The sequence below is a fragment of the Oncorhynchus mykiss genome, chromosome 2 (genome assembly GCF_013265735.2).
Source record: "Oncorhynchus mykiss isolate Arlee chromosome 2, USDA_OmykA_1.1, whole genome shotgun sequence".
In the NCBI taxonomy this organism is placed as follows: domain Eukaryota; kingdom Metazoa; phylum Chordata; class Actinopteri; order Salmoniformes; family Salmonidae; genus Oncorhynchus; species Oncorhynchus mykiss.
Genome location: NC_048566.1, coordinates 84,725,989 through 84,740,425, shown reverse-complemented (window position 1 = coordinate 84,740,425; position 14,437 = coordinate 84,725,989). Strand labels below are relative to the sequence as shown.

At 46.0% G+C, this 14,437-nt stretch overlaps 1 protein-coding gene across 2 annotated transcripts in view; it reads left to right on the top strand.

Moving 5' to 3' along the window:
- Positions 1 to 14,437, top strand: part of LOC110498022 (tetraspanin-9) — a 313,946-nt gene that overhangs the window by 170,453 nt on the left and 129,056 nt on the right. Inside the window, exon 4 of one of the 2 annotated variants that reach the window (XM_021574569.2) lies at positions 8,139 to 8,218. In XM_021574569.2, coding sequence (XP_021430244.2) covers positions 8,156 to 8,218 — 63 coding nt within the window. In that variant the 5' untranslated portion in view covers positions 8,139 to 8,155. Of the gene's footprint in view, positions 1 to 7,038; positions 8,219 to 14,437 lie in introns of those variants that run through there. The other variant, XM_021574564.2, reaches the window with a different exon arrangement.

Here is a 14,437-nt window from a genome sequence, read left to right as displayed (position 1 = left end):
TGTGTGTGATTTCCTGCAAGACAGGAATGTCAGTGTTCTGCAATGGCCAGCGAAGAGCCCGGATCTCAATCCCATTGAGCATGTCTGGGACCTGTTGGATCGGAGGATGAGGGCTAGGGCCATTTCCCCCAGAAATATTCGGGAACTTGCAGGTGGCTTGGTGGAAGAGTAGGGTAACATCTCACAGCAAGTACTGCCAAATCTGGTGCAGTCCATGAGGAGGAGATGCACTTCAGTACTTAATGCAGCTGGTGGCCACACCAGATACTGACTGTTACTTTTGATTTTGACCTCTCCCCTTTGTTAAGGGACACATTATTCAATTTCTGTTAGTCACATGGAACTTGTTCAGTTTATGTCTCAGTTGTGGAATCTTATGTTCATACAAATATTTATACATGTTAAGTTTGCTGAAATAAACGCAGTTGACAGTGAGAGGACGTCTCTTTTTTTGCTGAGTTTGTGAACTGTAACTCAGTTCCTGGAAGGGTTCCACATCTTTGAAATTGTTATATTTTTGTTCATTGTAAAACAAAATAAAGCTATTGTTTGATGTTTTTTGGCTTGTGATCGATCACACATCTAATTTCTTCATGTGAAAATTGTTTTGGATTCCATTAAGAGCAGTTGCCCGAGTCGTAATCCTACAGATGTATATTTTCTTTATAATTTCTTCCAATAGTTTTAAGGAGAAACAATCCACCTAAGACAACTTTGCACTATTGGTCTAATTATTGAAGTGCTTCTTAAACACAGGAGGCTGCTGAGGGGAGGACGGCTCATAATAATGGCTGGAACTGTAACGGCTTTCTTCCGTGGACGAAGGAGAGGACCAAAGCGCAATGTGGTTAGTGTTCAACATGTTTAAAATAGACTATAAAACGAGAACACTACAAAATACAAAACAACAAATGTGAAAACCGAAACAGTCCTATCTGGTGCATAGACACAAAGACAGAAGACAACCACCCACAAAACCCAACACAAAACAGGCTACCTAAATATGGTTCCCAATCAGAGACAATGACAAACACCTGCCTCTGATTAACCTTTCTGATCTCCCCATCCCGGATCCGGGTTCGTGAATACAGACTCAAGCTCATTACCATAACGCAACGTTAACTATTCATGAAAATCGCAAATGAAATGAAATAAATATGCTAGCTCTCAAGCTTAGCCTTTTGTTAACAACACTGTCATCTCAGATTTTCAAAATATGCTTCTCAACCATTGCAAAACAAGCATTTGTGTAACAGTATTGATGGCTAACGTAGCATTTAGCATTAGCATTCAGCTGGCAACATTTACACAAAAAAACAGAAAAGCATTCAAAAAAATCATTTACCTTTGAAGAACTTCAGATGTTTTCAATGAGGAGACTCTCAGATAGCAAATGTTCAGTTTTTCCTGAAAGATTATTTGTTTAGGACAAATCGCTCCGTTTTCTGCGTCACGTTTAGCTATGAAAAAACCCCTGTATCCAGGATTGTGTAAATCTATCAGCAAGCTCATTAGCATAACACAACGTTAACTATTTATGAAAATCGCAAATGAAATGAAATAAATATGCCATCTCTCAAGCTTAGCCTTTTGTAAACAACACTGTCATCTCAGATTTTCAAAATATGCTTCTCAACCATAGGAAAACAATAATTTGTGTAAAAGTAGCTAGCTAGAGTTAGCATTTCGCGTTAGCATTTAGCGTTAGCATTAGCGTTAGCATCCAGCACGCAACATTAACAAAAACATAAAAGCCTTCAAATAAAATCATTTACCTTTGAAGAACTTCTGATGTTTTCAATGAGGATACTCTCAGTTAGATAGCAGATGCTCAGTTTTTCCAAAAAGATTCCTTGTGTATTAGAAATAGCTCCGTTTTATACATCACATTTGGCTACCAAAAAAAATCCATAAATTCAGTCCTCAAAACGCAAACTTTTTTCCAAATTAACTCCATAATATCGACTGAAAACATGGCAAACGTTGTTTAGAATCAATCATCAAGGTGTTTTTCACATATCTCTTCATTGATACATCGTTCTTGGACACATGCTTTCTCCCCTGAATCAAATGGTAAAGTGGAAGCAGCTGGCAATTGCGCACCGAATTCGACGCAGGACACCAGGCGGACACTTGGAAAATGTAGTCTCTTATGGTCAATCTTCCAATGATATGCCTACAAATACGTCACAATGCTGCTAAGACCTTGGGCGAACGACAGAAAGTGTAGGCTCATTCGTTGCGCAATCACAGCCATATAAGGAGAGAATGGAAAACAGAGCTTCAGAAATTCTGCTAATTCCTGGGTGATGCATCATCTTGGTTTCGCCTGTAGAATGAGTTCTGGGGCACTTACAGACAAAATCTTTGCAGATTCTGAAACTTCAGAGTGTTTTCTTTCCAAAACTGTCAAGAATATGCATAGTCGAGCATCTTTTCGTGACAAAATATCGCGCTTAAAACGGGAACGTTTTTTATCCAAAAATGAAATAGCGCCCCTAGAGCTCTAAGAGGTTAAGAACCATATCAGGCCAAACAACAAACCCAACAACAAACCCAACATAGAAACACAAAACATAGAACGCCCAATCAGCTCACGTCCTGACCAACACTAAAACAAAGAAAACACAAAATAACTATGGTCAGAATGTGACAGTACCCCCTCCCCCCCAAGATGCGGACCCCGGCCGCAAAACCTGAACCCATAGGGGAGGGTCTGGGTGGGCATCTGTCCGCGGTGGCAGCTCTGGCGCAGGACGTGGACCCCACTCAACCATAGTCTGGCTGAATGGCGGCTCTTGTGGCTCCCTGCAGACGGGAGACTCTGGCAGCTCTGGACAGGCGGGAGACTCTGGCAGCTCTGGACAGGCGGGAGACTCTGGCAGCTCTGGACAGGCGGGAGACTCTGGCAGCTCTGGACAGGCGGGAGACTCTGGCAGCTCTGGACAGGCGGGAGACTCTGGCAGCTCTGGACAGGCGGGAGACTCTGGCAGCTCTGGACAGGCGGGAGACTCTGGCAGCTCTGGACAGGCGAGGCGCACTGTAGGCCTGGTGCGTGGTGCCGGCACTGGTGGTACTGGGCCGAGGACACGCACCTCAGGCCGAGTGCGGGAAGGAGGAACAGGGAGTACTGGGCTCTGGACACGCACAGGAAGCCTGGTGCGGGGTGCCGGCACTGGTGGTACTGGGCCGGGGACACGCACCTCAGGGCGAGTGCGGGGAGCAGGAACAGAACACCCGGGTTGTGAAGGTACTCTGGAGACCTGGTGTGTATAGCCGGCATCAATTGTTCCGGAGCTTTAACACATGTTTCAGGATGAGTACTAGGAACTGACACGTGGCATCAGACCGCTAACACGCTCCTCGGGGTGAATGCCGTGCATACTACGCCAAACCAACAGCTCTCTCTCCTCACTCCCCTCCAATTTTATCAACAACTCCTCAAATGTCTCATAATCTTCCCTCCATTCACTCTCCTCCAATTTGTCCAATAACTCCTCCACACTCTCAGACACACAGACCTCAACTTCGCCGACTGCTCGGATTCCATCCTTGGCTCCTCACGGTAAACAGGGGGAGTTGGCTCAGGTCTGAGTCCTGACTCTGCCACACTCTCCCTGTGCCCCCCCCAATACATTTTTGGGGCTGTCTCTCGGGCTTCCATCCGCGTCGCCGTGCTGCCTCCTCATACCAGCGCCTCTCCGCCTTCGCTGCCTCCAGCTCTTCTTTGGGGCGGCGATAATCTCCTGGCTGTGCCCAGGGTCCCATCCCGTCTAGGATCTCCTCCCAAGTCCATTTCTCTAAATAGCGCTGCCTCTCCTGCTGCTGCTGCTGCTGCCTGTTACCACGCCGCTTGGTCCTATTGTGGTGGGTGGTTCTGTAACGGCTTTCTTCTGTGGACAAAGGAGAGGACCAAATCGCAGCGTGGTTAGTGTTCAACATGTTTAATATAGACGATAAACAAGAACACTACAAAATACAAAACAACAAATGTGAAAACCGAAACAGTCCTATCTGGTGCATAGACACAAAGACAGAAGACAACCACCCACAAAACCCAACACAAAACAGGCTACCTAAATATGGTTCCCAATCAGAGACAATGACAAACACCTGCCTCTGATTGAGAACCATATCAGGCCAAACAACAAACCCAACATAGAAACACAAAACATAGAATGCCCACTCAGCTCAAGTCCTGACCAACACTAAAACAAAGAAAACACAAAAGAACTATGGTCAGAACGTGACAGGAACCAGCAAACATAGAAACCATGTGTTTGATGTATTTGATACCATTCCACTTATTCCGCTCCAGTCATTAACATGAGCCCGTTCTCCCCAATTAAGGTGCCACCAACCTCCTGTGTAAATAAATAAGAACTAGCCCGCCACCCCCTACTGTTTCTGTTGTGCTGGCAGTGGTGCGATGTTGGATAGACTACACAAGCTTTAGTTCAATAGAGCTCCACACAGATATGCCAGAACCAACACTGTCCATTTAATATTTACATTTCTACTTGTATTTTGTTGTTATACTCTTTCAGGCCATGATAGAAAAACAGCAGTGTCTTGGTTAGAAGAGCCCTGAAATGGAGGATTCAAAGATGAATTCCTACTGAACACGAAGCTCGCCTTCCAGTATGCCTTTTTAGCATGTATTGAAGGAGCTGCCAGGTTTATTCAGCATCAGAGGGAAAGTTAGAATGAAGAATCCCTGTCCAAGCCTACTCTGCTGTACCACATCTATACACTGTATCTCCACTGCTCCTTTGCCCACTCCTCTGACTCTATGCTATAGACCTTGTCTCTCCAGAGTTTCTCTGAGTCTCTGAGTAACCTCTTGTTGCCTAATAAAGGACTTCAGAGCCCCATGCCTCTCTGTTCTCTTCTGTTGAGTGGATGGCGATGAGCTGAGCTGGGCTTGGCTCAGGAGGGAGTGAGAGGAGGAACGTGCCCTTGTGTCTGGTCGAGGCATCAGCAGCACATGCAAGCTAAGAGGCCCAAGCAACACAAACATTGGCACAGACACATGCATACACACACACACACACACGCACACACACACACATGCACACACGCACTATACATACACATGGATTTAGTATTAGTAATGTAGATATGTGGTAGTGGTGGAGTAGGGGCCTGAGGGCACACAGTGTGTTGTGAAATCTGTGAATGTATTGTAATGTTTTAAAATTGTATAAACTGCCTTAATTTTGCTGGACCCCAGGAAGAGTAGCGGCTGCTTTGGCAGCAGCTAATGGGGATCCATAATAAATACAAATACCAATAGCCCTCTGATGAATGCATGTCCTCCTCTGAGGTGGCGGCTACTGACACACAACATATTGAATTAAGAGTAAAGGTCCTGACGGGCTGTGATCAGACGACCCACGGGAGCTGAGCCAAATGCTTCTTCAGTTATCCATGGCACCACCAGGGACAGAGTATTCTGGGTCAAATATCCCCTGTTCTATCTCTGTGGGACTGCTTTCATAATTCTCATCCCACACCAGGATGGCATGAACAGCGACACTGACATTGCCATTTTTTACAAGAAAGATGTGGGTAGTACTGGGAGCAATTGGAAGTTTGCCAGTTCCATACCTTTTAATACTACTTAATTATAATTATAGACCTGTGTCATGTTAAGTATGGTATTGATAATTTAAAAAATACATATGTTAATGGTTTAATGGTTTGTGATTTGGAGGAACACTTCCATTGTTCCTAGCTGATTAAGACTAGTATAATGTGATTTTGTCTCGTGTTGTCTTCCAACCACTACCATCAAGCTACAGGATGTCAGACTTGTTAGAGCTGTGTATACTCTGTAGAAACACAAGATACATGGATCAGTGTATCTCTGTGTATACAGGGCATTACTGGGTTTACTTTAAGACCATTCAGTTGGAACTCTGCTCCATCCGTCTCTGAGCTGCAGCCATCACGAGCACTCAACCTCACCTTGCTGACAGAGAGAGGGACCGTTACCACAGCACAGCAGTACAGAGTAAAGATTAGGCTGTTTTCACAAACCCAACCCAGTGAAAGGGCTATGTGAGTGGTTGGACAGATAATGGTATTGCTGTTGTTTGTACGGTAGCTCTCTGAAGGAAAAGATGTGGCATTGCAAAGGAAACTCAAACGCTGTATAAAAAGGTTGCAAATCTTTCATCCCCATCTCATAAAATCAGCATGTACGATATGATTGAAATGGCCTCTCTATCATGGGGGGGGGGGGGGGGGGGGGGTTGATATCTGATCTGGTAAAAATGCATTTTTCTCTTTGTTCACAGATCATGTACATTTAGGCTTCTGACATTGTATTTCAAACCAGAGGGTTAGATAAATGTAAGGACGCAGCTCTAGAATATTAGAGCTGTAATATGTTGTCAGCTCCATGTGTGAAACAACTGAGAGAGTCGGTGTTTGACCCTGGGTTTCCATAGGAAAGTGTTGAGTATCTTTAAGCCACTCTCCCATTTCCATGCTTGAAATGGTGCAATAATTCCAAAGGCTGGGTCTCTGCCAATTTATCAGTGCTCCTTGCATGGAAGTGAGCCTACATTGTGCAACTGACGATTTTGTGACAAGGCTGCACATAGCCTCTGCAAGTCTGCATGAAGTAATCCTCCTAATCATGATCGTGCTCTGATGTCATCTTATCCAGCCTTTCAAAATAGAAAATAAATATCCACTGTGAAAGTTAATTGGGCGTAAATATATCAAGTGTCTCAATGAAATCACAGGTATCACATAATCATTTTCGTATTATTAATGTATGGCCTCTCGAACGCCCTGAAGCACAGACAACACTGAGGAAATTGCTGAACTTGTATAGTCAAAGCTGTGTTATGATCAGCTTATTAAAGACATGGTCGGGGCACAGGGGAGGAGCCCGGGTTGTCTGTAGCCGCCTGCAACTGCCTCATTGGCTGCTCCCTCAGCAGTGGGGAGGGGTTGATGAGAGGCAGGGAGCAAGAGAGTAAGAGGGAGAGCAGAGAGAAGAGGGGGGGGGGGGACAAGGGCAGTGCTCTAGTTAAGGGGGATAGGATAGGGAATGCCTGTTAGATGCATCTTGCCGGTAATAGCACACATCAGCCACGGCACTGCGACTGACAGCACAGGCAGAGAGCGGGGGACTGAGCAGCTGAGCACAGAATTGTACAATGAGAGAGAGAGAGAGAGAGAGAGAGAGAGAGAGAGAATAACTGAATCAGATTATCATCAGCACGTTGGAGAGCGCAAAGCACAGAGGACTGAGTGAGCGCAGGAAAGGAGGAGAAGAAGAGGAGAGAGGAATACAGATACAGGATTGTGTTGTATGGGGGGGGGGCAAAAGTTTCCAGCTCCCCAGGCAGAAATCAGTCCTGAGGTCAGCAGTAGGGAGGAAGAAGTGGAGCAGCTGAGAGTTGGAGAGAAAGATTCACAGGCACACACACAGCATATCAGTGTGGAGATCCAGGGGACACTACTGAAACTTACTGACTCAAGGACGTAGCTTGCTGTAACTCATCAGGGTAATAATGCTCCTCGCTGGACTAGGACTTCTCTGCAACTTCTCCAACTCAGGAGCATGAGAGCAGACATTGGACACCGGACAGACGACACATAGAGCCGGGAATATTGCCTGTGTCTTCCTTTTACTTACCCGATACAGTTTAGTCGTGCCATTGTTGGGGGGATAGAAAGATTCAGAGTTTCTGGGCTTGGAGATCAGAGAGGGAGAGAGGAGACTGCTGGAGGGGGAGAGTTGTGTCCTCTCATCTCTGAGACATGGTAGAGTGTGTTACGGTAGAGAGCCCCTCAGCAGCAGTGTTAGCCCAAGAGCATGGAGAAGTCCAGCAGTGAGGAGTCAGCCATTCACCGCAGCCCATCCGTGGATAGCCTCGACTCCGACTTTGTCCGCGACTCCACGTCTGGCCGCCCTTTTGGCGGCCGCGGGTTCACCGCCGGCGCGTTCTACGGCTCTACGGGGCCGCGCGGTACCACGGCACAGGGGCAGGCTGGGACAGCGGCCGACACCAGCGTCAACGTCGGAGGAGACAAGAGCAGCAATAACAAGTACACGGCGCCCAAAGGCAGCAAATACGTGGTCTTTTACCTGGATCTATCATTTGTGTTCCTTTTAGAGTTCAAGAAGTACAACATGGCACGGGGCTGTCTCTGCTGTTTGAAGTACATGATGTTCTTCTTCAACCTCATCTTCTGGGTAAGCAAAGCACTATTTTACTATGTTGTTCTTCTCTTTCACATCTCTCCATCATGCGTCCTCTCTTTTTTGGGGTGCTAGTTATATATCTGTATGGATGTAGAAGCAGTGTGATGCTGACATGATTCTTGAAGTTACTCAGCAGATACAAATGTAAAAGTAGTAGTCATTAGTTTAACAGTCATATGAGCAAGACAAGATGATAAAATGCCATATTACATAATAGTTGTAAACTGATATACTGATCATTTAAGGATTTCTCTTCAGGGATATGTGAGAGAAAGATTTATGCTGGGGCTCATAATAATTTGCATGTTACTATTCCTGGTTGTCATTGAGTCGTTGAAATGGTTGCTCCACCATGTCTCCCTGTGTGTGCTCTGCTGGGGCTGCCACTCATTCAGATGGCTTTACAACATGGGTCCTCATGGGTGCTACTGATTTACTGCAAACATTATGAGTATTTAGCGTGTTAAGTTGTCTAGGCAAAGGACAGGGGGCATTGCTTACATGTATGAGATGGAAGCATGACATATCTGTGGATTGATTATGAATGATTTAGAATGTCTGAGAATGTTTCCATTCATTTTGGTGAGCCACTGAAGAGAAGATAGATAGGATTAATCTGATTTGTGGTTTTTATTTACTTAGTATTTCACACATTTACATTTTTTTTATGTTTTGGATTTAAAGATTGGGCCGTGCCACTAAAAATTGAAAATCACAAATGTAGCTGGATTTTCTATATGTTTTACACCTTTAACAGCACTTCCACCCATCATCCAATCTAATCAAAATATCCCAGTTTTGATTTCAGTGGACATAATGTTTGCATCTGTTGTTTTGTTTGTGAAAGTGGGCATCCCCTGGAATATTGAACCAGTGGATTACGGGGGCTTAGTTGATGGGCCAGAGTCTTTTGTGTGGAGCCAATCATGCGTGAAGCATAAAAACATCACAACACAACAGGGTCTACATCTCCAATCACGTCACCACTAGCCTACTACGTGCACCCTGCAATCTGGGGCACATCTGAGGCTCAGGCTCCAGGCTGCTGGAAATTATATCAGAACTATAGTGAGACCAACTGTCCACAGCACAGAGCAGATTCCAATGTAACTCAAGGGCAAAACATCCACGCAGGGCCAGAGGGGTATGTGTGTCTGATTGGCAAGGCAGGCTCAGATCAGGCAAGGTGTGTTTACAGTTTGTGTGGAATCTGGAGGGATCAGAGGCTAGGCCGGACCGATGGATGGCGGCTGAGGTCATTGTGTCAGTGCTGCCCTCACTTTCCCGGGGCCTGTGTTGCTAAATCTGTACTTAACCCCTATTGGTGAACATAAACCCCCACGTCAATAACCTGCAGCTCTAGCTCCACACTGGGAGGAGGAGGAGAAGGAGGACTGGAGGGGGGAGTGGGGAGAGTAAAGGTTACCACTGCATGTACCCTCCTGGGGTTGGGTAGAGTAAAGGTTACCACTGCATGTACCCTCTTGGGGTTGGGTAGAGTAAAGGTTACCACTGCATGTACCCTCTTGGGGTTGGGGAGAGTAAAGGTTACCACTGCATGTACCCTCCTGGGGTTGGGTAGAGTAAAGGTTACCACTGCATGTACCATCCTGGGGTTGGGTAGAGTAAAGGTTACCACTGCATGTACCCTCTTGGGGTTGGGTAGAGTAAAGGTTCCCACTGCATGTACCCTCCTGGGGTTGGGGAGAGTAAAGGTTACCACTGCATGTACCCTCCTGGGGTTGGGTAGAGTAAAGGTTACCACTGCATGTACCCTCCTGGGGTTGGAGAGAGTAAAGGTTACCACTGCATGTACCCTCCTGGGGTTGGGTAGAGTAAAGGTTACCACTGCATGTACCCTCCTGGGGTTGGGGAGAGTAAAGGTTACCACTGCATGTACCCTCCTGGGGTTGGGGAGAGTAAAGGTTACCACTGCATGTACCCTCCTGGGGTTGGGGAGAGTAAAGGTTACTAAACCGTTGATCTACGTGCGTGGGTGCACGTGGATGGAGTGGGATTTTTAGAGTGGCGGACACCTTTTGGTAACATGAAATCCTCGCAAGCTAGCTAGCAAGTATTTGTATACTTCCCGGTGTAACTTAAAACATTATCCCAGTTTGATATGCTGCTTGTGTATTCATTCCCATATCAGTTCAAATAGAAAAATAAAACATGTTTTGGTCACAGAGAAAAAAGCACATTGCTAGCTAGTTGGCTATAGTAGTTGTAGTGGTTAGAGCGTTGGACCAGTAACCGAAAGGTTGCTGGATCGAGTCACTGAGCTGACAAGGTAAAAATCTGTCGTTCTGCCCCTGAGCAAGGCAGTTAGCCCACTGTTCCCCGGGCAACGAAGACCTGGATGTTGATTATGGCAGCCCTCCGCACCTCTCTGATTCAGAGGGGTTGGGTTAAATGTGGAAGACACATTTCAGTTGAATGCATTCAGTTGTACAACTTACTAGGTATCCCCCTTTCCCTAATCACTAGTTATTGCTTCTCAACATACTACCTTTTTGGGTGGTGTCTTGTTGTTTGGTTTACTGTTTGAACAGTCGCTGAGATTATATTTGGTTAGCAATGCAAAATAGGCTACTTTGATAATTAGCCAATATAGACTATAGATCAGATCAAGGAGCCAAGGGACCCTGCTCCCACAGCTGCGGAAGGAATGACACTTCAATTTTCAGGTAGTAAATAAGTATGTTGAATGCTGGAGCATATTGCAAGTAGCCACCCCTTTTGTGACAAAAACAACATTAGAACTAGTGATGGGAAGTTTGGCTTTCTTTTTGGACTCTAATCTTCTCGAGTCATTCTGTCAAAAGAACAAATCTTTCGGCTCATTTGGTTCATTTGAGTCAGTAATGCCCAGAGAACGCAGGACCCCCTACCAGTGACGATGAACTGAAAACTGGAAATGGTCATGATTCTACAAGCCTATTGTTCTCACATCCCGTTCACCATAGGGGGCTTATTGGAGCTGTCATTTATGACTGAGACTTGTAAAAGTGTGCTTTAAACTAGCTGTTCCCAAACTTTTTTACTCAGGCCTCCCTTCCAGCATTGGAGAACATCCCGTGCGAGCGCATGCCTTGTGCTTCAAGTTACCACTGTAAGCCCTGTGGAGGGAATGGAGAATGAGGGAGTATAGCGAAGCTGGTGTGCGGCTCAGGGGAGGCCACCTCCGCACCACCACTCCAATCTGGAGTGTCGGAGCTGAGGCCCTGGGCAGGTAGAGTGCCACAGGGAGAGCAGCTCTATCCCAGGTGTGTCAGGATACAGGGCTGATTTTTACTCTGTCCCCAGTTCCCATGCCCTTCTGTCTAGAGGCAGGGGTGGGACTGATTGAAGCCTGTGGTGGGCCCCAGTTCAGGGACAGACAGGGGAGCATGAGAACTGGGGGAAAGGATACTCTACCTGCCCAGGGCCTCAGCTCTGACACCTCAGATTGGAGCGGAGTTGGCCTCCCCTGAGCCACACACCAGCTTCGCTATACTCCCTCATCCTCCATTCCCTCCACAGGGCTTACAGTGGTAACTTGAAGCACAAGGTAAACAGCGGCAGGCACGCCACACATTACATTTACATTTCAGTAATTTAGCAGACGCTCTTATCCAGTGTGACTTACAGTTAGTACATTCATCTGAAGATAGCTAGATGGGACAACCACATATCTCAGTCATAGTAAATACATTTTCCTCAGGAAAGTAGCTATCACCAAAGTCAGTGCTAGTGGGAGGCATGTCCAATGCACTTATCTCCAGGCCTCTTCCGCAGTTGTTGACCATCTGGCTTCTCTTACTTATGTGGATTAGTGTTAGTCTGAGCTGCGGGGGGGGGGCAGATCAGAGTATCTGGTGGGTTAGTAGTCGGGATTGAAAGTCTCCTTCGGGTGACGCACAGCACCAGCAATAAAGCCAATGTTTATGCCAATCACATTGAATCACAGTGGCTTTGCTTAAAAGACAGTGATGACTGGACTACATGTTGGTTTGACACACAGCAAGATTCTGTTGGCTGTGATTTCCTCCAGCATGTGTGTCAGCTAGCAGACTGGCGCTGGTGTATTTGCAGCCCCCTGCTCTGTGTTCTCTCTCTCTCTCTGCTGTCTGACAGAAACTCCGGTCTGCTCTGCCCTCCTTCACTCCATCCACTATTAATCGGTTCCTTCTCCCTAAAACCTCCCTGTTTCCTTCCTTTCTCTAACACTTCCTTTGTTAGGGAGGGCAGTGAGCCTGGAGCCCACATCCCACCAATCTGTCATTATTATAATATATCAAAAGCAAAGCCTCATTTTGATATTTATATTTAGAGAATAAATGTCCGCTCAGCATCCTTATAAAGTGCCAAAGCAGTGGTGATATCGAAGCTAATCTTTTGTGAGGGGAGTAGAGAAACCAACTGTGCATTCATCAATTCCCATGCTTGCTTATTTATATGCCATTTGGATGACATGTTGGTAGACACACTATGAGTCGGACAGCAAGATTGGGTTTGCTGTGATTTAGCTGATTGGAGTTTCTGTATTTAAGTTGACGTTTTTGTTTTAAATGTTGCTAGCCACCACCCAAATAAAATAGTTTCAAACCTATTGACAGTTTCAAGGTGTGTGTGTGTGTGTGTGTGTGTGTGTGTGTGTGTGTGTGTGTGTGTGTGTGTGTGTGTGTGTGTGTGTGAGTGCGTGTGTGTGTGTGTGTGCATGTGCACGCGCTTTCCTAGTTGAATGGTAACTCTATAAAGCATTGCCTTGGGAAACATTTCACTCATGCTGTCCCATTCCTCCATAACACAGGTTTCGATACAAGGTGTCGAAGCAATTTGCCTGCTATTTTCGGCCCTCACAGAGTGCTAAAAAGTTCACTAATCCACAGCCCCTCGGCCCCAATGGACTTCAAATTGTAACAACCATAATGACGTCCTCTCTCACCAGAAGTCTATCACAAGTTACCTTAATCCCACTGCTAGGGGATGTATAGGTTGTGCTGAAATAGAGGTGCACTGAATTGTTTGAAATCCTGAAACCAGCTTTCAATCATTCATAATGCCTTCTTACATGGAATTCCAATACCGCCATGCAAACTGATTAATGAGGCTTGTGCTGTTTACGAATGGCCTAAGTAACACATTACTAATCGACCTGGCCCGGGTATCCTGGAAGGATATTGACCTCATTCCGTCAGTAGAGGATGCCTGGTAATTCTTTAAAAGTGCTTTCCTCATCATCTTAAATAAGCATGCCCCATTCAAAAAATGTAGAACAGGAACAGATATAGTCCTTGGTTCACTCCAGACCTGACTGCCCTTGACCAGCACAAAAACATCCTGTGGCGTTCTGCATTAGCATCGAATAGCCCCCGTGATATGCAACCAATATACACAGGCAGTTAGGAAAGCTAAGCCTTGCTTTTTCGAACACACATTTGCATCCTGTTGCACAAACTCCAAAGGGTTCTGGGACACTGTAAAGACCATGGAGAATAAGAGCACCTCCTCCCAGCTGCCCACTGCACTGAGGCTAGGAAACACAGTCACCACCGATAAATCTACAATAATTTATAATTTCAGTAAGCATTTTTCTATGGCTGGCCATGCTTTCCATCTGGCTACCCCTACCCCGGTCAACAGCTCTTCACCTCCCACAGCAACTTGCCCAAGCCTCCCCAATTTCTCTTTCACCCAAATCCAGATAGCTGATGTTCTGAAAGAGCTGCAAAATCTGGACCCCTACAAATCAGCTGGGATAGACAATCTGGACCTTCTCTTTCTAAAATGATCCGCCAAAATTGTTGCAACCCCTATTACTAGCCTTTCATATCGTCTGAGATCCCCAAAGATTGGAAAGCTGCCGCAGTCATCCCCATCTTCAAAGGGGGAGACACTCTAGACCCAAACTGCTACAGACCTATATCTATCCTACCCTGCCTTTCTAAGGTCTTTGAAAGCCAAGTTTACAAACAGATCACCGACCATTTCGAATCTCACCATACCTTCTCCGCTATGCAATCTGGTTTCCGAGCTGGTCATGGGTGCACCTCAGCCACGCTCAAGGTCCTAAACGACATCATAACCGCCATCGATAAAAGACAGTACTGTGCAGCAGTCTTCATAGACCTGGCCAAGAATTTAGACTCTGTCAATCACCACATTTTTATCGGCAGACTCAACAGCCTTGGTTTCTCGAATTACTGCCTTGCCTGGTTCACCAACTAC